This window comes from Oryctolagus cuniculus, chromosome X (genome assembly GCF_964237555.1).
Source record: "Oryctolagus cuniculus chromosome X, mOryCun1.1, whole genome shotgun sequence".
NCBI classification, from domain to species: Eukaryota; Metazoa; Chordata; class Mammalia; order Lagomorpha; family Leporidae; genus Oryctolagus; species Oryctolagus cuniculus.
The window spans coordinates 23,791,478-23,817,295 of NC_091453.1; the positions used below are offsets into that span (position 1 = coordinate 23,791,478).

Sequence of the window (25,818 nt, forward strand, 5' to 3'; positions counted from 1 at the left end):
AACTATGAACTAATTACTTTATGTTAATTATAATACATTTGATAATCCACACATTTAGTAATTATGATATAATTATACAGCATTATTATAATTCTGCTGATTCTTTCTTCCTCCAAAATATACGACATCTTTAGACATCATAAAGCTAATAATTCTAATACCAAAGCATTACACCATACCAGTTTAAGTTACTGTTAAGATCTGTCTATGTGCAAAGAATACTTTGTTTAAAATATTTAAGAAGCCCAGTTTTGCTACTGAATTGCAGTTATTGATATGAACATTTAAATACTTACAAAAAAATAAACTGGTGTTTGCAACTTACTTTGAAATGCATGAAAAAATAAGATGAATGGAAAGAGATAGAAAGATTGATATTTGATATGGCATGTATGGTAAAGTGTAAAAGGTGTAATCTCAGGGACAAGCCTTCATTGAAAATTTCTTTCAACATCCCTTTATGTTTGAAACTTTTCATAATAAAATGCTGAGTTTAGGAAAGGGTCCATTTCCGATTAAAACCAAGGGTCCCAGGCAGCCCTAAAGGAAAACCCATGGCTCTGAAGGACCTTCCTTGCTGGATCACTTGTCACTGCATGTGGCCTCTTATGGGAAACAATGAGAGTGGGGACAGGTGAATTCTGTGCTCACAGGAGTCACTCTGTTCCCTCTCTTGCCTCTTCTAGGCAGCACTGCCATTGGCCAGGGCCCCAGCAGCCTGCCTGAACTTCAACTGCCTGCTGATCCTGCTTCCAGTCTGTCGAAATCTGCTCTCTTTTCTCAGGGGTTCCAGTGCGGTAAGAGCAAACATTTTACCAAGTTTATCAAATATTTAAAGGCCATAAAGCAAAATGTCCTGTCTCAGGAAAAGCAAACCAATGGTTTGGGAGAATATCAGCTTTTGTATAATACTCATGATCCAAGCCATGCCCTATTCTCAAATTTTTTTTCTTGTACTATTTGTGAATGGAGCTCCCTTGGGACAACCATTTAACCTCGAAAATAAATTAAACAACAAAACAAACTGTACCTTGACCATAGCAGTGAATTAAGCATACACATGTGTACACACATACGTATATAAACTGGGCTTTATGAAGCTAGAATAAGCATGAGAGTTAATTTTTCTTTTTTAAAAAAATATTTTATTTATTTATTTGAGAGGTAGAGTTACAGACAGTGAGAGGGAGAGAAAGAGAGAAAGGTCTCCGTCCGCTGGTTCACTCCCCAAATGGCCACAATGGCCAGAGCTGGGCTGATCCAAAGCCAGGAGCCTGGAGCTTCTTCCGGGTCTCCCACGTAGGTGTAGGGACCCAAGTGCTTGGGTCATCTTCTACTGCTTTCCCAGGCCATAGCAGAAAGCTAGATCTGAAGAGGAGCCTCCGGAACATGAATTGGCACTCATATGGGATGCCTGTGCCACAGACAGAGGATTAACCTACTGTGCCACAGAAACTGGCTCCGAAAGTTAATCTTTCAGTGTCATCAAAATAATTTAAATCAGACAAAATATATTTTGTGTATAATATCCCAAGCACATGGAGTCAGTGAGCAAAGAATCACACTAGATTGAATGTGACTAAGAAGTATTGGCTCTGTGGAATTGAGGGATGCAGAGGTTTCTAAATGCCCACGTTTTCTTTCACCTTCACTTCAACAATTTAGTGAGCCCTTAAATACAAGAAGGGGGGAAAAACCCCAATTAAGTAGGAAGGACCTTTATAACCTATAAAATAATACAGATATCTTACTGGTGTTATATACAAATCAAGATGAGAATGAAGCAACTTACAGTCTATACACATACTTAAGTCATTATGACACAAAGAAAAATATAATGGGCTCCTCTACAAATAAATGCCTACAGAGAATGAAAGAAGAGAGAAATCATATCAGGCAGGGCAAGACATGAAGAAAAGTTTCTTATGAAATGTGGCATTAGAGATGGGCATAGCAGGAGACATAAAAAAGTAGCAGGTGCAAATGGGAGAGAAAGGCATTCTAATGGGAGAAAATGACATGGACAAAAGCACAGAAAATGGTGAGGAAATCTTATTCTTTTTAAAGATTTGTTTATCTGAAAGGCAGAGTTATATATAGAGAGGGAGAGTTACAGAAGGAGAGAGATTTTCCATCTGCTGGTTCACTCTCCAAGTGTCCATAGCTGCTGGGGCCAGGCCAGGTCAAACCCAAGAGTCTGGAACTCCATCTGAGTCTCCCATGTGAGTGGCCGGGGCCTGAGCATGCTGCTTTCCCTGCTGCACCACAAAGCTTGACTCAGGAAATCTTTTTTTTAAAGATATTTTATTTATTTATTTGAGAGGTAGAGTTACAGACAGTGAGAGGGAGAGACAGAGAGAAAGGTCTTCCATCCGTTGGTTCACTCCCCAATGGCCGCAACGGTCGGAGCTGCACCAATCTGAAGCCAGGAGCCAGGTACTTCTTCCCGGTCTCCCACGTGGGTGCAGGATCCCAAGAACTTGGGTCATCTTCCACTGCTTTCCCAGGCCACAGCAGAGAGCTGGATTAGAAGAGGAACAGCCGGGACTAGAACCGGTGCCCACATGGGATGCTAGTGCCGCAGGCAGAAGATTAACCTACTGTACCTCAGCGCTGGCCCCAGGAAATCTTATTCTTGTAAGCCCAGTATTAGCATGACATGTGGCTTTTCTTTCGATTTATTTGCCATTTCTGACCACACCAAATAGGGTAGCTGGGGGAAAAAGTAGGGATTTGTGCCTTGATGGATCCCATTTCACTGGCCCATTAGTTACTAGTAGGTTCTGTTTCTTCTTTTAATAAAATGCATGTGTTTTGTATTGACAAGCTTTAAAAATATCTCTTACATAGAAATCATTTATGGAAGACAGCAGCAAACAATCTATTTTTATGGGAATATATGGATTGTATAGGGCAAGTGTCTATAGTAAGGCTGGAGAAAAGAGTTGAGATTTTGCTGATAAACTAGAGCCTTAAAGGCATCACTGAGGAATTAATACTGAATTTGGCAATCACAGAACATTTGGGGGAAGGAAAGTGAACTAAATTGTCTATAACAAGTATAATGTGCCTTGAAGTCTCTGCCTTAGTTTTTCTTATTCACATTGATCCACAGATGTTTTTCTCTTGTTGAACATACAACACTCTCTTCAGTAAAAAGCATAAGTAGTCTACAAATAAGCTTTTTTTTGGTATATGACTTAACTTATTACAAAATATCATTTCACCTTAAACTGACTGCCAAAATTGGACTTCACAAGCCTAATTGTAAAGTAAAAATTGCTAGAAATAATGTTTACATCCTTACTTCATAAAAAAAAAAAAAACAAAGAATAGGGGTAGGGTAGGAATTTGGCACAGTGGTGAAGGTGCCACTTGGAATGCTTCCATCCCATATCAGAGTGCCTGGGTTTAAGTCCTGATTCTCTATGTGATTCAGCTTCCTGCTAGTGCATACTCTGCAAAGCAGCAGGTGATGGCTCATGTACTTGGGTCCCTGCCACCCATGTGGGAGACCCAGATTGAGCTCTGGGCTCCTGGCTTTGGCCTGGCCCAATCTTTGCTGTTGCAGGAATTTGGGGAGTAAACCAGGATATTGAAGTCAGTTTCTCTCCCTCTCCTCTCCCTCTCCCTCTCCTCTCCCTCTCCCTCCTCTCCCTCTCCCTCTCCCTCTCCCTCCTCTCCCTCTCCCTCCTCTCCCTCTCCCTCCTCTCCCTCCTCTCCCTCTCCCTCCTCTCCCTCTCCCTCCTCTCCCTCTCCCTCTCCCTCCTCTCCTCTCCTTCTTCTCCCTCCTCTCCCTCTCCCTCTCCTCTCCCTCTCCCTCCTCTCCCTCTCCCTCTCCCTCCTCTCCCTCTCCCTCCTCTCCCTCTCCCTCCTCTCCCTCTCCCTCTCCCTCCTCTCCCTCTCCCTCCTCTCCCTCTCCCTCTCCCTCCTCTCCCTCTCCCTCTCCCTCTCCCTCTCCCTCTCCCTCTCCCTCTCCCTCTCCCTCTCCCTCTCCCTCTCCCTCTCCTTCTTCTCCCTCTCTTTCATCAAATTTTAAAAAATTATAAAGAAAAAGAAGAATTTAAAGATACTCCAGAAAGTTATGATTTTTTTCTTCTGGAAAATTTTATGATAAGTTTCCTTATTTAAGCCACAAACTCTGTCACATAATGACCACCAAAAAAAATAAAAGCCTAGTAACAGCACTTGGTATTAAACATTGATTACAAGGATGTCCAAATCATTTCCTCACTTGAAGAAACCACAGAGATAAAATTTCACTGGATTTAACTTTTTGATGAGCTAACTTTTGTAAAGAATGGTATGTGATATATCATAGGTTTCCAGTGAACATTTGATGAAATGTAGCTTTTTGTTAAGGAGGCACAATTCTGTTTCATTCTCCCTGCCTCTACTTAAATGCTTTCCATTTAGAGGAAGTAAGGCCTGAGAAATAGGCAGTGTTTTCACCAGAATGGCTTGTTAGGAAATCCTTGTTACCCCACAAGCCAAAACTACAGTGCTGTTGAGTTGATATGACCTACGAACAGCACATGTTGTAATGGCAGCCTTTATACTTTCTGTGTGCCCCGGCCTGCGGCGTAATCAACTAGGACACGAGGAGGGCAGACCTGAATGGAGAGACAAACCAGACACGAGAAGGGAGACCAAGACAGTACTCTGATCAAGGTCTCACTTTATTGGAGAAGGAGGTAGTTTATATAGTACAAGGCAAGGATTGTAACAGTCAAGGGTAAGCAGGGGTCATCTTACAACATAGTTCAAAGGAATAATTTCACAGGAATCAGTATCAGTTTGACAAAGGGAGTTACAACGAGGTCTTACAGCTACCAGACGTGCTTATCAAGGTACAAGAAAGAGAGCACTGAAGCCAGATGGCCAAGCGCTAACCATATCAGTGAGCTGTACAAATGGATTTTCTAGTGAATCCTCCTTACAGGAACACAGTTGAAGGTTAGTCTAAACAAAGGCCTATACAGGGAAACCAGCACAGTGGTTCCCAACACTGTGGCCCGGAACAAAGATCCACATGAGGTTCTCCAAAGACATGGGTGAAATGAGGCCACTCTTCACATTGCACAGAAGCCCAGCTCTGTAATCAAATCTTTATATAAGAGAATATATATATTTTTAAAACTAGCAGCAAACAATTTTCTTTGATAGACTGATGTGTCCATCTTTCTGAGATTTGCTATCTGAAATATAAATTCTGCAAACTAAACTTCTTTTACAACTGGGATTAAACTGAATGAGTGTACTATGACTAATGTTGGAAATCACAATAGCTGCCATTCATGGAAGCTTCATATAACTCAAGTCATGAAATATGCACTTTTAGCAAGTGAGGTGGGACCAAAATTAAATGGCAGTGGTAGGATTCAAAACCAAGTCATCGTGCCCCCAAAGCCCATTCACCTTTCTATGTGTCATCTAAACTTCCTAACACTGTCATATCGTGAAATTCATCACATATGTTAGTGTTGGAATACTTCAAATAATCTAGGGTAGAAATGCTGTAACTTAGTGGTAGGACACTGGGAGAACTAAACAGCCACAGAACTTCTGTCCAGTTTATAGAAGTATTAATCAATCATTGCTTAGTAATTCTTCTGGTAAACTGGGAAAGAAAATCCCAGGTTCACATCCACCCACCTTACTGCAATCCTGCACCCCAGGAAAGACAAGAATCTCATCCCGTTTTGTTTAGGGATATGTAGACAGTATAGGGCTCAGCATACATTAATCCAAACTTGCCATGCAGAAACTTATTTCTAACTGAATGGCAGTCCTAGTCTTAACATCAGAAAGAAACAGGAAGGTGAGAGTGTGAGATCTTATCTGTTACCTTATACAGTCTGGGAATCAGAGGCCCTCAATGTGGCTCTATTTTTAACCTTGTGGTCTAGTGCAAGCCTCCTGGGCTTTCTGTCTCATAGTTTTTTTGGTGTTTTTTTTTTTTTTCTGAAAAACAAGTCAGAGTGATATTTCAAGATGTTAGTACAGCATGAACTGATCAAATCATGGTAATTAGGATTTCTATCTTCTTATCGATTCCTTATGTCTGGAGCATTCAAGCTCCTGTCTTCTAGTTGTTCATAAAATATATAATAGAGTATTGTGAATCACAGTCACCCTGCTGTGCAGTGGAATGCTACAATATATTCCTTCTATCTAAATATTTTAGGTATACCTCATAAATATATAGAATTATTACATGTTAATGAAAAATGTATGACTCTTGCGGAACGTAAAAAATTAAATTTATTTTTAAAAACCAGGTCAAATAATGCAAGTGTAAGGATGAATTTGCTATTCTAAAAGTATATTAACTGATTGAGTCTGTCAGTCAGTGGGTTGTCAGTTAACAAATTTTTGTTGAATGTCATCTATGTGCTAAGAAATCACTAGGAATACAAAATAAAGAGGGAGCTATGGCTTGGATTAGATATTAATGGTTTTAAGAGGAGATAAACATGATATTTCAAAACTATAAATAATACAATGCAAATAAAGTGGTATTCTTCATATTTATCACTGTCACCAGGTATGAAATTTACTGTCAACTTGTTTGCCTGTGTTCTGTAGATTCAAGGCCAGTTTTTACATCTCCCAACTTGTATAAAACTATCTAATTGAGATACATTAGTGGTGCATCTAGTGAGACCACATGTACATTAAACAGAGATTTCAGGTTGCTACACCATTCATGTTATATTCTATTAAATATATACTTCTTTTTAGTTCCACTTCTCATTTTTTGAAATGTGTTTTCTCACTCACAGTTTCAGTAGAGCATAGAAATCTGCCTAGGTGACACAATAATCTCCTTTGCATTAGAATGGCAGTTCATTGCACTTGAGCAAGGCTCTCAGTGTCAGTAACAAAGGAACTTCCCCATAGATGCTGATGGCAACAAACAGAGGTAGTTCAGTGAGGAAGCTATGGAACATTATGGCAACTTGGGTAACTGGTAAGTGACTGTAGATAATTCAGAAGTGACTCAGTGTTTAGAAGTGGTATCTCTATATAGCAGAAGAACAGAATGATCCTGGCTAATTACAGACAACAAAATCCTTCCTTCCCGCCTACCAACTGGTCCTCTTTCCTCTTTTTTTTTTTTAGGAAGTGGTAAAGAGGTGGTATTCTTGAAAGCTCAGCATCAGCATGACTTGTGGCTTTCCTTTGGATTAGTTTGTCATTTCTTACCACCTCAAATAGGGCAGCTGGGAAAAATTAGGGATTAGTGCCCTGGTAGGACCCATTCCACTGGCCCATTAGTGACTAGTAACCTGTTTTTCCTTTTAATAAAGTGTATATGTTATATATTAACTAACTTTGAAAGACTACCTATTAAGATAAAACATAGCATTACTGAATTGATATCATATTTCCCAAGCATATCCCTCCATCTGTGCAACAAGCCTATGAAGGAACTACTAGGATAATTATACAGATGAGGAAACAGGACTGAATACATTGTTCAATGACACACAGCTAAGTGGCAGAGCAGGGAGCCCAGACAGGTGTATCTGAAGGCAAAACTTGCTTTCAAATGTAATTCAGTTACACTTTCCAACTCTACTAATTCCCATTCTCTGATTTTTAGGACTCCAGTGTAGTTTCACCAATCCAGTATGACAAGTATAATAGCTGTCTATTGTTGTGTAACCAATTACTACAAATGTAATGGCTTAAAACAACTTCCCCGTAATAATTGTCAGTTCTGTAGGTCAGAAGTTCAGCACCCTGTAGCTGGGTTCTCTGCTCTGTGTATCACAAATGGAAATTAAAGTGTCTACTGTGTTGAATTCTCAGTAAAAAATCATCTTCCAGGTTTATTCTTATTGGCAGAATTCAGTTTGCTGAAGTTGCAGGACTAAAGTCTCTGTCCTTGCTGCTGGTCATCCAGAAGCTGTTCTCAGATCCTAGCGGCCCCTGCATTCCCTGCCACATGCCCCTCTCCATCTTCAAGCCAGGAACCATGCATTAAATCCTTATGTTTCAAATTTCTGACTTCCTTCATCTGTGACGTTCCGGACCCAGATTTTGGGCGTTCAGGGTCAGGCCTACACAGAGAAGCTCCCTCTTAGAATCAACTTGAATCTTTAATTAACTGTGTAAAATCTTTTTTGCCATATTATATAACAAAATCACTGGAATAATCTCTCTTCATACTCACGGGTCTCATTTAAAGTCAAGAGGAGGAGATTATATAAGGTCATTCGGGATCATCTTAGAATTCTGCCTACCATCAGAAGTCTAAGAAACCACAGAGGAACATGACAATTGGGAAAAGGAAAATTTATTTCCTTAAAGTTGTAAAGGATATAAAGTAGAAAAACAACTTTCAGTCCTTGAAATAAACACAAAAGGCAACAAGGTTATACACAAGAAAACAGTATCAGTCACTTTTTCATCAACAAAGTAGAAAATAAGCTATTTCAAACAGGAAGCCCTTGTTTTAAGGGCCTTGATCCTCCCTTCAGCTCCATGGCTGCTCAGTTGTAATGGAGCTGTTGGTGCTCCCCCCTATTCCCTAAGCACTGACAGTTCCAGTTCCTGGGGCACCTGCCTTCTGAAAGCACCAGTCATTCTCTACCTAGGGATTTTCGTTCAGCCCTCTCCTAGGACAAGCTTCAAACCCTGAGAGTGGCCCTTAGCCAACAATGATGGCTGAGCATTAATGGACAAACATTCAATCTTCATAACCACTTAAGCAAAAACTGAAAAACTAAGGAAACAAAAAAAAATCTCTGGGATGAGTTTTATTTCACTATCCTAGAGTTCTCTGGTGTGGGGTTATGATATGATATGATAATGTAGCTTATTTGGTAATACACCCTTTATTGTTTCCTGTTCCTTTCTAGCTTCATTTCTACTAGCCTCATCTTGTGTGGTCACCTTCCAGATAGAGTACTTGGACTTGAATTCTTGTCTTAGATTTTTAGGCACTTAGAATAATAGTGACTATATCCTTGCATTTGGTTTTGTGGAAGAGGCATGAACCTTGACAGACAAATAACCTTGAATTCCAGCCAATGAGAGATTTTATTTTTAGTTTCCTTATCTGTAAAATGAGGACAATAGTGCTTTTCTAGTTGCATTAAATGAGGGAATGATTATGGGCAAATGAGTTGGATCACAGAAGACACTCAATAAAGCCTAATCTTTTTTTTTTCTTTCATTTTTCTGGAATTCCCAGTATCTTCCTTCCTAGTATTTTTGCAATTCCATGAATCTGCACTCATGATCCAAACAGCCTGTTCTCCCTAGGTGTGGCTAACCAAGTGATAGTGGAGTAATAACAATTGTCCATGCAATTATATTTCTCTATAAATTTGGAACATTTTATTACAAACAAGTAAGCCAAATATTAAATATCCCTGTATTTAAGTTAAATACAATGTTTAAAACTCGATATTTAAAATGGTATTTTATATTAAATTTTTTTTATTTATTTGAAAGACAGAGTTACAGAGAGAGGTAGAGACAGAGGTCTTCCATCTGTTGGTTCACTCCCCAGATGGCCGCAATCGCTGGAGCTGAGCTGATCCGAAGCCAGGAGCCAGGAGCTTCTTCCAAGTCTCCCATGTGGGTGCAGGAGCCCAAGGATTTGGGCCATCTTCTACTGTTATCCCAGGCCACAGCAGAGAGCAGCTGGGACTAGGACCAGCACCCATATGGGATGCTGGTGCTTCAGGCCAGGGCTTTAACCCACTGTACCACAGTGCCGGCCCCTAAAATGGTATTTTAAATGCCTACTTTATTTTGCTACTTCATTTTCTTCTTCTAAAAGCTCTCTGAAACTAAGTGGCAGAACATTTAGATTCTGGAACAAAATGGCCTGAACAAGCAGTTGATTTTCAGCAGTGCAAAGCTCTAATGCCACCATAAGCCAGCTTTTTTTTTTTTTTTTCCTTATTTGAGCATTGGCCTGAATCCAGATTCAAAATACATTTTCTAACATATACAGATAGGACAAATACACAAAGATATGGACCAAAATACTATTTTTAGGCCAGCGCCGCGGCTCACTAGGCTAATCCTCCGCCTTGCGGCGCCGGCACACCGGGTTCTAGTCCCGGTTGGGGCGCCAGATTCTGTCCTGGTTGCTCCTCTTCCAGGCCAGCTCTCTGCTATGGCCAGGGAGTGCAGTGGAGGATGGCCCAAATGCTTGGGCCCTGCACCGCATGGGAGACCAGGAGAAGCACCTGGCTCCTGCCATCGGATCAGCGCGGTGTGCCGGCCGCAGCGCGCCAGCCGCGGCGGCCATTGGAGGGTGAACCAATGGCAAAGGAAGACCTTTCTCTCTGTCTCTCTCTCTCACTGTCCACTCTGCCTGTCAAAAAAAAATACTATTTTTAATGTCACAGTAATCTCGTAAGTTGTGAAATATCAGAATATTAATAAACTCTGGTATCAGATGGCTTGGTTTAAATCTCAGCATTCTAATCTAAAATCTATGTGACCTCTGACAAGGTATGCTTTCTATGCCTTTGGTTCCTAATCTGTTATATGGTGTTGATAATGGCACCTTCCTTTCAGGATTTTTTTTTCTGGATCATATTCTATTGCATATGCTGATTTCATTTATTCTGGGTATATTCCCAGGAATTGGGATGGATGGGTTATATGGTAAATCTATTTTCAAATTTCTGAGGAATCATCATACTGTCTTCCATAATGGTTGTACTAGCTTATGTTCTCACCAACAATGTTTTAGGGTACCTTTTTTCCACATCCTAGCCAGCATTTGTTACTTTTTAATTTTTGGATGAAAGCTATTCTCACTGGGATGAAGTAAAATCTCATTAAGTTTTTTTTTAAAATTTATTTGTTTATTTGAAAGTCAAAGTGATAGAGAGGGAGAGAGAGAGAAAGAGGTTCACTCTCCAAATAGCTACAAGAGCCCAGGGCTGGGCCAGACCAAAACCAGGAGCCTGGAACTCCATCCACGCCACCACATGGGTGGCAGGGCGAACTGCTTGGACCATCATCCACTGCTTTCCAAAGCACATTAAAAGGGAGCTGGAATGGAAGTGGAACTACTGGGACTTGAACTTGTCACTCTAATATAAGATCTGGTGTTGCAAGTGATGCTTAACCCACTGTGCCATAACACCAACTCTCCTGATCGGATTAATGTAAGAATTAAATAAGTCAGTATATATAAAACAAATTTAAAAAAAATTATTTATTTGAAAGCCAGAATGACAGGGAAAGAGGGAGACATACACTCACACACACATACACACACACAGGGACAGAGAGAGAGAGAGAGGGAGAGAATCTTCAATCCACTGGTTCACTCCCCAAATGGGGTTGGGCCAGGCCAAAGCCAGGAGCCAGGAGCTTCTCCCCGGTCTCACATTTGGGGGCACTGGGCTATCATCTGCCACTTTCCCAGGGGCATTAGCAGGGAGCTGGATGAGAAGTGGAGCAGCTGTGTCTCAAAGTGGCGCCCATATAAGATATTTGCATCACAGGCAGCAGCTTTATCTGCTTCGCCACAATGGCAGCTCCACATAAAACACTTAAAGCAGTTCCTTGCACAAACTCTTTTTTTTTCTTATAAAGATTTATTTATTTATTTGAAAGGTAGAGTTACAGAGAGGCAGAGGCAGAGAGGGGAGGAGATCTTCCATCTGCTAGTTCACTCCACAAATGGCCGCAACGGCCAAATCTGGGCTGATCCAAAGCCAGGAGCCAGGAGCTTCTTCCGGGTGTCCCACATAGGTGCAGGGGCCCAAGGACTTGGGCCATCTTCTGCTTTCCCAGGCCATAACAGAGAGCTGGATAGGAAGTGGAGCAGCTGGGACTAGAACCAGCGCCCATATGGGATGGCGGCACTACAGGCAGCAGCTTTAGCTGCTATGCCACAGTGCCAGCCCCAACAAACTCTTGATATATATTAGTTACTGCTATTTATGCTATTATTATTTTGTCAATGATATTCATTATGACGCTTCTGACCTATGTGGGCAAGTGAACCTTTCTTTTTCCTCCCATAAAGTCTGTCCCGAAGAAGTGTTGTTTGGGAACTTTCCACTTGTTCTAGAACTGTTCCTCAATTAGACTGTCAGGTATGTGAGGAAGAGCTGTCCTGTATAAATTTCCATATTTCCTATTTGTTGAATAAATTAATTGGTACAAGAAACTATGTGGTTAGATATGTTCACTTTCCAAATTCTTTTTACACCATTAAACAGTGGATTTCAGGAGAGACTTCATGGCACTGATATGAAAACAAAAAACAAGCTGATGAAGTTGGCTATGTTGCTTAATTGTTTGACCTGAGGAAGTTGGTTACAACTCTCTGAGCTCAGTTCCATCATCTTTCAAATAGTGTGGTCAAGTTTTTAGGGTGGTCGTGAGAGTTAAATGAGATGATGCTCATCAAATATCTAGTACACAGAAGGATTTCTTGTTAATAATTCTTATTTTTCTTTCTCCATTACTCCGAAGTGCTGCTCAACAAGAATTCGAAGACAACTGGACAGAAATCTCACTTTTCATAAAATGGTGGCGTGGATGATTGCACTTCATTCTGGTAAGTTTATTGAAATATTTGAAATTGTGAAGGAAACTTTGAACCAGAAATATCTCTTCATTCTTAAGTGACTTTTTTTGCAAGATATCAATTCTTTCAGAGTTCTGTTAAAGTATTTACTGCTCTTTTTGTCATTCCAATATTAGGATTTATTTCTCAAGGTCTTAAAACTTTAACATCTTAGGATCTGCCTATACAAATGAAAATGTGTCATGGGAAAAGTCAATCCAATCATCCTCATTTTTTTCCATTACTTTTAACATAACAAATGTTTGTTAGCATACATATGAGAGCTTTTATTCATTCCACCAAATGGTTGCACACGTGGATCTGTGGATTTTCTGCAGTAAACCTATAGGAGCCAAAAAATTGAGAATCCCTTTAGATAGTTCTTAGCAGCTAAATATCTTCATTGTGGTGGTGATGACGATGATGATGATATTATATATAAACATTATACATATATGAGTGTATATATATAATAATCATTAGGCTAGTGGTATAAGTGCAAAAAGGTGTGTATCTGGGCCCTTATCCAGTGTCTACCAATTACTTAATAAATAATTCATGTGGCGGACAATAGATGCGCACAGCAATGATCACAACAGACTTTTACTCTACCTCAGAGTTTATTCCTAATCCAAGTAAAATAAACTTGGATTACAGATCTTAATGGGTTCTTCTGTTCCTACTAGATCATGTAGGCTTTCTGAGATGGGGTGAATGAAATAGTTCAAAAGAAATGTGACAAAATCTTGTTAGAAAGTAGCATAGTTTACTGGTTAGTATCGCAGATTTGTGTGCCAAACTGCTTGGATTTGGCTCCTAACTCTGTTACTTCCTAGATTGGTGACATTGGCCAAACTTTTAAATAAATGGATGTCTCCGTTCCCTCATCTCCAAGATGAGCTGACACTAAATAGCACCTACATCATTGAGTGAATTACAAGTGAAGTAATTGTAAAGCACTTATAACAATACTTGACACCTAGTAAGCCCTATGCATGTGTATGTTAGAATAAAGAATGCAGTTTGTTTTTTAAGGGAATCACACTTGTGGCCATTGGCTTACATCAATTCAATCACATTTATCAGTGATTTCAGAGTCAGATGAATTGGTCAGCTATTAGGTTTATGAGAGCTCAAGAATGTTTGAGCGCAACTATATTAGGAAGAGACAGTGAAAAGCACCATCCTGAGAGACCAACGCTAGTTTTTAGAATCTTAGGACTTGATTAGGTCTAAGGTGCATATAGTTCAAGATCTTCATTTTACAAATGATGAAACTGAGACCAGAGAGTTTAAGTGATTTTCTCACAGTAAAAATACAATTGGGCAGGTACTTACCTACTAGAATAGCCTTGCTTTGCTGATTCTGGGGATCCTGTTCTTGTTTATAAGTGCCCTGGGCCACCCCTGTTTCTCCCTGTGACATCATTCAATCAGAGGCAGTGGCTGGAAAAGCAGCTTACAATACATTTCTGCATACCCTTCACTTTCTTTGTTTCTCTTTTTTGCCCTCTTTAGCGATTCACACAATTGCACATCTATTCAATGTGGAGTGGTGTGTGAATGCCCGAGTCAACAATTCTGATAGTTACTCGATAGCACTCTCTGAAATTGGGGACAAAAAGAATGAAACTTACCTCAATTTTGTTCGAGAGAGAATCAAGGTAAGCTATTCATTTCCTGATTCAATTGTTCCCTAAGCAGTTAAAGCTGAGGACTAGATTTCAGTGAGTGAAGGTCAGGATATGGCTAGAACCACAACAAAAGTTGGCCAATCATCAGGACAAGTCTGTAGGTTATAAGAATGTGAATACAGAGAGAATGTCTACCACTTTCCTGATGCCATGTATGGAAGATCTGTAGATGTTTCCCAGTTCCTTAAACTCACCTGTGAGAATGTGTGCCTTTGGAGCCTGTAGTAACTCAGGCTCTCTCATGGCCATTCCTACCAGTCAGAAAAGCCAGGATTATGTTTTTAGTCAAACAAAATTTGATTTATTACTACTACAACAAATGAAAGTTCACACTATGAGCAAGTCTGGGGCATCTCATGGGGTGTTAAGAGGAATTTGCTGTGAGATTTAGTTTTCTTTTTTGTTTTAAAGATTTATTTATTTGAAAGGCAGAGTTATAGAGAGACAGTTATAAAAGAAGAGATACAGAGAGAGAGATCTTGCATCTGCTGGTTCACTCCCCAAATGGTAGCAATGGCCAGCACTGGGCCAGGCCAAAGCCAGGAGCCAGGAGCTTCTTCTGGTCTCCCACATGGGTGCAAAGGGTCCAAGCACTTGGGTCATCTTCTGCTGCTTTCTCAGGCGCATTAGCAGGGAGCTGGATTGGAAGTGGAGCGGCCAGGACAGGAACCAGCACTCATATGGGATGGCCGGTAATGCAGACGGAGGCCTTACCTGCTGTGCCACAGCACTGGCCCCATAGATTTAGTCTTAAATTAGATGGTTTGAAGGAGAGATTAGGAAAACAAAGATTTTCTCTAGATTGTTTATTATTAGTAATTGGGTATAGTTCTAGGACCAGGTAGCTTAATATATTTCCCTAGGAGGCACAAGGAAGAGAATGAGGCTAAATCTTTAATATGTAAAGAGGCAGGAGTTACCTGTGTTTTGGTCTGAGCTCAGACATGATTTCAAAGTGGTCTTGTGTTTATTGCATTCCATCACAGTCAGAGCATGACCTAGTCTGAGGTTGGTGTTTTATGAAATTATGTATGTGAAGTAGGGAACACCCCTGGCCTGGTGTTAGCGTCAGGCCAGCCACCAACTGGCAGCTGTCAGTGGTGCTGTGTTCTTTCTTCCACAACATCTGAGTGGTGGCCCACCATTTATTATGCCTCGAGAAGCCTGGTGCCCTGGGAGTGACATAACAGGTCTCAAGGGCAGTCATGAGGTTATCCAGAGGCAAGGACTTCTTCCCTCCCTGCAGTTGCTGAAGCTTCCTACACTCAGAGAAACTCAAAGTCACAGTCATGTGCTCAAAGGCTTGGGAAGATGGCTCAATCATATTGAGTTCCAAACATGTTTTCTTGTACTTAGAAAAGATCATAAGGGGCTGGCATTGTGGCATAGCGGGTAAAAGCCGCTGCCTGTGATGCCAGCATGCCATGTGGGCGCCAGTTCATCTCCTGGCTGCTCCACTTCGGATCCAGCTCACTGCTAATGACCTGTGAAAGCAGAGGAGGATGGCCTAAGTGTCTGGGACCCTGCACCCACGTGGGAGACCCAGAAGCAGCTCCTGGCTCCTGGCTTTGGCCTCGCCCACCACTGGCCATTGCAGCCATCTGGGGAGTGAACCAGCGGATGGAAGATCTCTCTCTGTCTCTCCCTGTCTCTCTGTAACTCTGCCTTTCAAATAAATAAGCAAATCTTTCTTTTTTAAAAAAGAAAAGTTCATAATAGAAGACTCATTTTGTGAAAGAATTTATTATACTCAGACTGACATGGGAAAAATTTGCCTAATCTACTTAAGGACAAAATCAAACAAAACAGAAATTCTTTTCCCGCAATATTTTGGATAATTTTCTTTTACATTGTTCATCGTTTGCCAAATGACACATAAGATTGGTGATATGAACATAATAAGGTGAGCAGACACTGTCACTCTCTGCTCAGATCTCCATCGATCACTTTGACTATATCTATGCTCTTCCTCTTTCTCTCTCTCTTTTTTTTATTTATTTGAAAGACAGAGTTACAGAGAGAGGTAGAGAGAGAGAGGTCTTCCATTTGCTGGTTCACTCTCCAGATGGCCGCAATGGCCGGAGCTGAGCTGATCCTAAGCCACGAGCCAGGAGCTTCTTCTGGGTCTCCCACGTGGGTGCAAGGGCCCAAGGATTTAGGCCATCTTCTACTGCTTTCCCAGGCCATAGCAGAGAGCTGGATCAGAAGAGGAGCAGCTGGGACTAGAACCGGCACCCATATGGGATGCTGGCACTTCAGGCCAGGGCGTAAACCCACTGCGCCACAGTGCCAGCCCCATCTTCCACTCTTCTGAGTGCTTTCGTTTTCAATGATCTATAGTTGTATTCCTTCTTCAGAAGACTGCCTTGGAGATACTGAAGTCCTTTGCCATAGGCTCATAGATCTAGAAGGGCCTGTATGGTTACCTCTCCCTGGATAACCCTTTTTCAGTAATACACGTGTGCAAGTCATGAAAACAGATTCCTCGCTTTGAGTCAAGATAAACTCTGAGGCAGACCTTACTCTCCAGGGTTCCTCTGCAGGATCCAGCTGAGGCTAGCGCCTGCGGAACTTTTTCTGAGATCACCATGTGGCTTGACTTTTTCCTCTTTCCTGTCCCATTCCTCATTCCCTTACCAGTTTCTCGTGGAGCAGGTTTTGTTCTAAATCGCTTTACCATGATTCTTCATCTCAGGGCTTGCTTCTGGCGAACCTAGGCTAAGATGCTAGGCGTTCCCAGAATGCATCTGTGAAAAAGCACTCCCAAATCAAAGGAGAAAGTGCTCCAGACACTTTCATTACGCCTTATAGTCAATTAATTTCTTTTATTTGATACTTCAGTGTATCACTTCATATTTACTATGGCATCTTAACCATATAAGACATTTTAAAATGAATACCTATTCCAAATCCATGTCTCTGTGCTGGATGGTTAGGATTATCCTAAGGGGAAGTGAAAATACCTATTGCTATATATTCTGGGCAGTTCATAAAAGGGTACTCCTGCTTTGAGAGCCGACCATAATGTGCGTGTGTGTATGTGCTTATATTTTACAGAACCCTGAAGGAGGCCTGTTAGTGGCTGTAACGCGGTTGGCAGGCGTCACTGGAATTATCATCACACTGTGCCTCATACTTATCATCACATCCTCCACCAAAATCATCCGGAGGTCTTACTTTGAAGTGTTTTGGTACACACACCATCTCTTCGTCATATTCTTCATTGGTCTTGCCATCCATGGAGCTGAGTGAGTGTTTAAACCCTGAGGCCAGGGACTTTACGTCTCTCTTTTAGATGTGGTGCCTTGTAAGAAGCTCAGTGACCTTGCCGGGGAGTGGCCAACCTGCCCACTGAGGGAGCGGGAAAGGATGGCAGGTATCAGTTCAATAAAAACCACTCAGCAGCACTTTCGTTTTTTACACCCAACTAATTGGTATTGATAATGCAGTTATTTTAGCAAGCCTGACAAAAACAGCAAGCTTTGAGTATAAAACATGAGGAGAGCACTGGTAGGCTCCTGGTGTCTATAACAATATCTCCTGTGGCTTAGTCACTATTGAATTAGACAAACCCACAAAATAGAGGACTTACTGGTTAATCACTTTAAAGGGGTTTTCTGCTGTTCAGTCAGTTAGAACTTAAGCCAATAAGCATTTATTGGTTGCCTACCGTGTATGAGGAGCTGTCTCAGGCACCATGGGAATACTAGCAGGAAAAATACATGGATATTGACTTCAAACATTCTACTCTATTAAACGTAGCTGCTAATTTCTATTGAGCACTTGCTCTACATCAGGTTATGTGCTAACGATTTGACATAAACTATTTCTTTTAGTCCCCAAAATATATAGATACTCTCACTATCCTCATTTACTGGGAACAGTATTGCACACAAGGAATCTGAAACTAAAAACAGTGAAATATGTAGGCAAGGCCACACAGCTGGTAAGTCCACTACCTAGGAATGGAGCCCAGGCGATCTAAAGCAGCCTGTGATACATGCTGTAATAGATACACAGTACCTGGATGCGTGCTTGGGAAAGTTTGCCTTATTGGGAATCCTTTTTGATACCAGGTTTCCTTTTTTACTGTTCACACCACCTGCACACAAAGGCAGGCCTGGGGAAGTTTCCTGGTGGGTATAGGACTCCAAGAAACTAGGGGTAGGGGGATTACACGCTCATGGTTCAAACCTTCAGCTCAGAACCAAGTCTAGAGATGGCCAAGATATGAGTATGAAAAGGGAAGGGTGGGAAGAGGCATCCCTTGAAAACCACTGTGTGCATTCTAATCCTCCTTGATGAATTTGACCTTGGTAAATAATTTCTAAGCACTGAGGAATCAGTGTAGACAAAGATTCTCTTGGAGTGAGTCTTTGGCTGAGCAGTTAAGAAGCCTGCTAATATGCCTGCTTTCCATGTGGGAGTGCCTAGGTTTGATAACCAGAATTTGCTACGTGCATCGATACCCAGCTCTAGCTCCTGACTCCAGCTTCCTGCTAATGTGGACACGGGGAGGTGGTGATTATGACTCTCTTAATTGGATTCCTGCCACCCAAGTGGGAGGCTTGGATTCTCTTCCCAGCTCCCAGTTTTGGCCCTGCCCAAGCCTGATCATTGTGAGCATTTAGGAGTGAAGCAGCAGATGGAATCTCTTTCTCTCTCCCACACCTTGTTTTCTTTCTTTCTCTATCTGCCTGTATCTCTGCCTCTCAAATAAAAAAGTAAAGTATCTATCAATGAGACTGAGTCATAATCCAGCGGTTTCAGTTTCTCTCAAAGGCATTTTTCCCTCTCTGTAGTTTACTAATCTGGCATTCTTCAATTGTAGGTTTCACAGATATCCATCTTCCTTTGTAGAAGACTGAAGACAAATTCTCCATGTGAAGAGAATTTGCTACTTACACTGGTTAGGTGATTTCTCATAGTGTCATGGCTAGGTAACAGTTTAACTGGGATTAAAATCCAGGTTCCTGGAATACTGGTCCTAACAGTGAACAGGAGAAAAGCAGATTTGCTTTCTATCATTTATTCTCCACTTGAACATGGGCATGAAGAGAACTTTAATATCTTTTTTTGAACTCTTTGTTTTTAACATTTTTTAACACCTCATGACAATTGATTAGTAAAACAAACTTTTCATGAGGTATTGTCATGCCTATTTTACAGCTAAATAAACTGAGGTTCACAGGAAGTTATATAATTTGCCTGAGGCCATCAAAGTAGTAAAGGCTGAAACTGAGATTTGAAGCACAGGCTGTCTTGCTTGAAACAGAAAGATTTTCGTTAGTCAATATACTTTGAGTTGCCAAATCATCCTGTTTTGAGTTATTACTCTTCTTAAAATTGGGGTAGTAATACTTGCCTTAGGTTTGTTATGAGGATTAACTGAAATAGTTTGAATATAGTGCCTTTCTTCAGTTTTGGCACATCATAGGTGCTTGATACATGGTAATTCTCTTCCCCAAGGCCTCAGATACAAAGGAGTGGTTAATAACCTCGAATGAGAACATTGTCAAAAAAATATCAAATGGCACGATAAAATTTAGGTCTTCAAGGCAAACTGTGAAAGAACCTTCTGTTTCTCTTCTTCTCTGTTCTGAAGATCCTGCCATATGTGTTCTTCAAAGTCAGAGGCATGATTTACCTAACTTTGCGCCTCCCTCCCTCCATCACCATTTAACCCAGCATTGTCTTGTTTTTTAGTTCATACTTATTGAACTGAAATGAATGAGCTCTAACACTTCAAGGTACATTCTATCTGTCCTGATATTTCTGAAAATGCTATTATCACCCTACAGTCATGTCTTCTCAAATAGATTTCAACCTTTGGGTTTCATTTAGACAAAATTAATAAATAAAGCACTTAGGTTAAGCCTCAGGGCTACTGTGTTTAACTGTTTGGGTTGTCCACTATACCAGGGTGCCTGGCCACAGAGGGTAATGTTTGCCTATAGGACTGACCTCATAGAATCGGTGCCTTTTTCTAATTCATGCAAAGGCAATATATGGAAAAGCAGTTACCCTGTTCTATTTGTACTTTTTCTAGTTTTGTTTGCTTGTTTGTAAATAAAAATGATACTTGAGACAGAAGCACAAATTCTTCCTTTAATAAGATGCATTGGTGATCCAAGACTTACCCTCTATAACATTACATTAAAGATATTCCTTGTGATATTGCACATATTTTCCATTGCTCAAGATCACATATTTTATTCTTTGCCTCTAATTTAGTCAGAGGTGGTGGTAAGATATTCCTTTTAAGTGAAACTTATAGGACCTGTGTTGAAAGATTCAAAAAATTCCCAGAATCTTAAAAATCCTAGTTTCTTGATACTAAATGATCTAAACTTATATTTTTCTCCTAGACGAATTGTACGTGGGCAAACTGAGGAGAGTCTGAAGAAACATGATCCAGTGATGTGTGAGCAACATATCTCAGATTGGGGAAAGATAAAGGACTGCCCTGTCCCAGAATTCTCTGGAAACCCTCCTATGGTATGTACAATACATTGTTGCTATTACCATGTAATTACTGACAATCTTCAAACTGTGTCTAAGAAACATGTACAAATGTCATAGAGTTTTCCATTATAAATGTTATGGGACTGCTAAAATGTTGTATAAGTGTCTGCTTTTCTCTACTGTACTTATTGGATAAAATTGTTTCTTGAAAAGTAAATTTTTCATTGTTCTTATATCAACGTCCTGATATAGAACTTAGAAAAGCAGTGTGTTTAAAAGTATTACTTGGTTTCAAGAGGTTCCATCTCTTTTCCTCTGGATGTTAGGATGTTAGGGCCACAATAACACCAGTTGATGTTTTTCAGAAGGACACTTGGGGATTCCATCCTGAACTGAATATGATAGCTCAAATGAATCACTTATAAGGAGTTAGGGGCCTCTTCAGAAAGTAAGGCTTTGTGTATGGCTGTCAGAACAGGGAGGGAAATTGATGAGGTAGCACATTGTGTTTCCTGTCAGTAGCAAAAGGTCCCATCTATGAGGCATAAATGAAACAGGACAGTCAGGTTCATACCAACACTCAATGGCACCATGTGGTGGAGCAGGAGTATAGCAAAGCAGAGCAAGGGAAAACATGGGAAAATAATTTCCTGCTTTTATAAGGATTACTGAAGGGCTCTATTTTGTGTATTCTCAATATCTCCACTCCGTAAACTGAGAAGTAGGCCCTGTAATCTATGTTTTCTTCCATTGGGAGAAAATATGAGTGTACTTTATTGGTTATTGTGCTAGCCATTGGTATAAAAATAGGCAAAAGTCAACATCTGTACAGGGTTTCTGAACAGTGTCATTAGTTTTCCCTTAAGGACAGTGTACTATAAAGGCACATTTCTCATCCCATTGTCTCCTTTCTTTTTTCCTACTCTCTTAGCATCAGAGTACTCTTCTGCTAGACATAGCATGTTAAGTGAGGAATTCACATCTTTAAGCATGTTTGCTCCTTAATGAAAGCAAACAAACAAATCAGTGCACTGCTCCACTACATTCAGACATCAGTGGAAAAGACAAAAAGGGAACCATATTGCTGGTCCTCTTATGCATTAGGGAAGGTATATTTCCTCGATGACAGCTGGAGTCAGAATTCTATTGCTGTAAGAAGGAGGTACCTTTCTCTGAAAGGAGGAGAGAACTTCCACTTTGACTATGACCTTGTCTAAATATGATCAGTTGGTGAACTCAAAAGGCTTCCATAGCCTTGGCAACTCATGACAAGAGCCTAGGGTGATTACGGATGCCATAAACAAGAGTGTCAATTTGTTAAGTCGACAACAGGAGTCACTGTGCACTTACTCCCCATGTAGGATCTCTGTCCTTAATGTGCTGTACATTGTGATTTAATGCTATAACGAGTACTCAAACAGTATATTTCACTTTGTGTTTCTATGTGGGTGCAAACTGTTGAAATCTTTACTTAATGTATACTAAACTGATATTCTGTATATAAAGAGAATTGAAAATGAATCTTGATGTGAATGGAAGGGGAGAGAGAGCAGGAAAGGGGAGGGTTGTGGGTGGGAGGGAAGTTATGGGGGGAGAAAGCCATTGTAATCCATAAGCTGTACTTTGGAAATTTATATTTATTAAATAAAAGTTAAAAAAAGAAAAAAAAGAATTCTATTGCTGTAACAGGCATCCACCTCAAAGGATCTTCTATGTCTCTGGAGATATTAGGGGTGATGCCAAATCTGGCTCCACTCAATGGCATCCCATGGTAGCACACAGGAACCAAATGGATGTTGCAAGCCTATTTTAAATACTTGTCCCATGGAAACAAAGGCCAACAGCAGAACATTCCTGATTTCTGGCGGGGGGGAGGGGATATTCTTCAACTTTGGCTGGAGATGGGGACATTTGGATGCGCTCAACTTTCAATAATAAATTTCCTAAAAAATCATTTAATAGAAAAAGTATATGTGAATCTGTGGGAAGCACTCTGAGTTGTTTTTCTCCCTTGAGTCCATTCTGCAAAGCCATCTTTTAGGTGATACTGCCTTCTAAAAGTCTTTGTTAGTTTAAGTATTAGACTAGGAACTCAACTAGTGCAGTCCAAGGATCAATCTATTTGGATTAAATGCTTTTGTATATCCAAAAGTACTTAGAGAGTAATACCAGTATTATGAAACACTGCATATTCTGAACAGAGAGATATCTAGAAAAATCTGAAAATGTTAGGGTTTGTCTCAATTCAGCAAGCACATTGAATAGCTCCCAGAATTTACCAAATACTGAAGAAATAGCTAAAGTCTTGCACAAAATCTATAATCTTGCACAAGATTAATCTCTGACTACATGGCAATTACAGGATTGCATTAAAATATCATGGTGCTGAAATGATATCCTTTAGAGAAATGTTAATTCTGAAACCAACCTTGCTCTACTATAGAGTTACTGCAATGCAGTTGCGACACTAGAGGAAATTCCATTCTTGTAGGCAGTTCCTCTTGGTGAAGTTTCATACTGCAGATACAGTTCCCCAATGTGGCTAAGCAGAATGTTCGTTTTTTTTACTGACTTAATAATTTATCATAATTTCAGATATTTTTACTTATTCTGATGTAAGGAAAATTTACTTATTTCATGTCAAATATTTAAATGGTCCTATAAAGAATAACTTGGCTTCCAAGATTTTTTGTCCCTCTGAATCTTTTATTAGCTATACTCCCTTAACACACTTCATTTTCATTTTTGCTTGTATTACAGACCTGGAAATGGATAGTGGGTCCCATGTTCCTATATCTCTGTGAGAGGTTGGTCCGGTTTTGGCGATCTCAGCAGAAGGTGGTCATCACCAAGGTATTGGCTACGAGTAGTCAGTGTCTAACTATTTCATGGACAAGCCCACCCAGGCTTTCTATAACATTGGTTACAACTGTCTTTTACTCAGTTTTCTTCTGATTAAATTCAAAGCAGAGAGAAGACCTACAGTATTTTATTCACTGTATTCAGGATAGAAATCAAAAGGTTGGGCCTTTGATTGGGATACTAAAACTTAACCATTTTCTGTGTTAAATTGTAGACAAGTGCTTTGTATGCATGAATTCCCCCAGCCAGCATAGGGGCATTATGTGATTAGTTAGAAGAAGAAAAGAGCTGAGTTCAAATGGCATAAATGAGAGTTAAAACTGTTAGATGCCAGAAGAACCAAGGATAGATTGGTTTGAGTTTGAAGTATGTTCCCAGGTCACCTTCACCTCTTGTTCTGTGCTTTATATGTAATCACAGAATATCAGACTTGAAGTGCCCCAAATCTCAAGCTAACCAGTAACAAAGCTGCATCTCAGATTTGGTCTCATAACTGCAAGTCTACGGTAGTCCCCTCTCCACCGCTCTGCAACACACATTTCTATGCTTTTTCTCATCACAAAACAAACAAGTATATTCCCATGTAAATAAGCATAAATGGAAACTCCTTGTTATAGTTTCAGGAAACACAAGGTGAGACTATTTTTATCAAATAAAACTTAATTCAATTTGACTCCATCCAAACATATTGACCAAAAGCCTACTATGGATCATTTCTGGAAAACATACAAATTCTTTCTGACTCTACCCTAGATTTTCTCATTTGGTGTCTACGAAGGGTTATAGTAAGATGAGTCCAGCTGACATTAGAAGTCTTGAAATATAGGAAGCCACAACAGTTCTCCTTTTATATTTATAATAGATTGCAAGAAAGAAACCCACAAATCAGCAAAACAAGCTGCCACGAAATTTCCCTTACTAAACAAGAGATGACTGAAGCAAACAAATATTTCTCTTGAGCATAGTTTTAGGGAAAACTTACTTTTCTGTGAAGAAAATACATAACCATTTTCTTCTTTCATAAAGAAATATAAGGAACAAGAGTATTCCAGTGAGAATGATATCCACTAGTACATCTTATTTAGTTAAATTCTATTTGTTCTAGTGGTGGCAAAATTTCAATACAATAGAAATTGCTTTCATCACACAAAATTACAACATGCTATAAATATTTCAACATAATTTTCATTTTCTGTTTTCAAGATGAATCTTTACAATGTCTCATTTCATTGAAGAAGAGAAGTTGTTTATAGCTTTATCATGTAAGATACATTTAATTCACAAGTTTTGGAAATGCTTGACTATTTTTATTAGAAGAATTTCCCACATTCCCACAACTCCTCAGGTGTGAAAAAAATCCTCCATGTTGGCCGGCGCCGCTGCTCACTAGGCTAATCCTCCACCTAGCGGCGCCGGCACACCGGGTTCTAGTCCCGGTTGGGGTGCTGGATTCTGTCCCGGTTGCCCCTCTTCCAGGCCAGCTCTCTGCTGTGACCAGGGTGTGCAGTGGAGGATGGCCCAGGTGCTTGGGCCCTGCACCCCATGGGAGACCAGGAAAAGCACCTGGCTCCTGGCTCCTGCCATCAGATCAGCGCGGTGCGCCGGCCGCAGCACGCCGGCCGCGGCGGCCATTGGAGGGTGAACCAACGGCAAAGGAAGACCTTTCTCTCTGTCTCTCTCTCTCACTGTCCACTCTGCCTGTCAAAAAAAAAAAAAATCCTCCATGTCAGTCAATATTTCAAAACCACTATTTTTTTCTTTTAGTTTTTCTTTCCTTTGATGTGTCTTGGTTTATCTTTAATTAAAAATATAGAGTTCTTGGCATCTTTAGATCATCAAAGAAACAGTTTTTTTAGTTTTATTTTTAGTTGGTTGTCACACAATAATTGTATGTATTTATGATGCACAATGTGAGGTTTTTATACTTGTGTACATTGTGTGATGATAAAATCATGATATTTAACATATCCATCACTTCAAACATTTATCATTTATTTATAGTGGAATAATTTAAAAAATTTTATTCTAGCTTATTATTTTAAATATACACTCCTTTATTGTTATCTGTAGTCACCTACTGTACAATAGAACACCAGAACTTATTCTTGCTATCTACCTGTAACATTGTACCTGTTGACCAACCTCTCCCTGTGCCCCTCTTCTCTTACACCTCCCAGTCTCTGGTAACCCCCCTCACTCTACTCACAACTTCTATGACATCAACTTTTGTAGATT

The 25,818-nt window shown here is 40.2% G+C and overlaps 1 protein-coding gene across 1 annotated transcript in view; it reads left to right on the top strand.

Moving 5' to 3' along the window:
- Positions 1-25,818, top strand: part of CYBB (cytochrome b-245 beta chain) — a 36,282-nt gene that overhangs the window by 3,273 nt on the left and 7,191 nt on the right. Inside the window, exons 3-8 of the mRNA NM_001082100.1 lie at positions 687-797; positions 12,469-12,553; positions 14,081-14,226; positions 17,314-17,504; positions 20,625-20,754; positions 23,482-23,574. Coding sequence (NP_001075569.1) covers positions 687-797; positions 12,469-12,553; positions 14,081-14,226; positions 17,314-17,504; positions 20,625-20,754; positions 23,482-23,574 — 756 coding nt within the window. The remainder of the gene's footprint in view (positions 1-686; positions 798-12,468; positions 12,554-14,080; positions 14,227-17,313; positions 17,505-20,624; positions 20,755-23,481; positions 23,575-25,818) is intronic.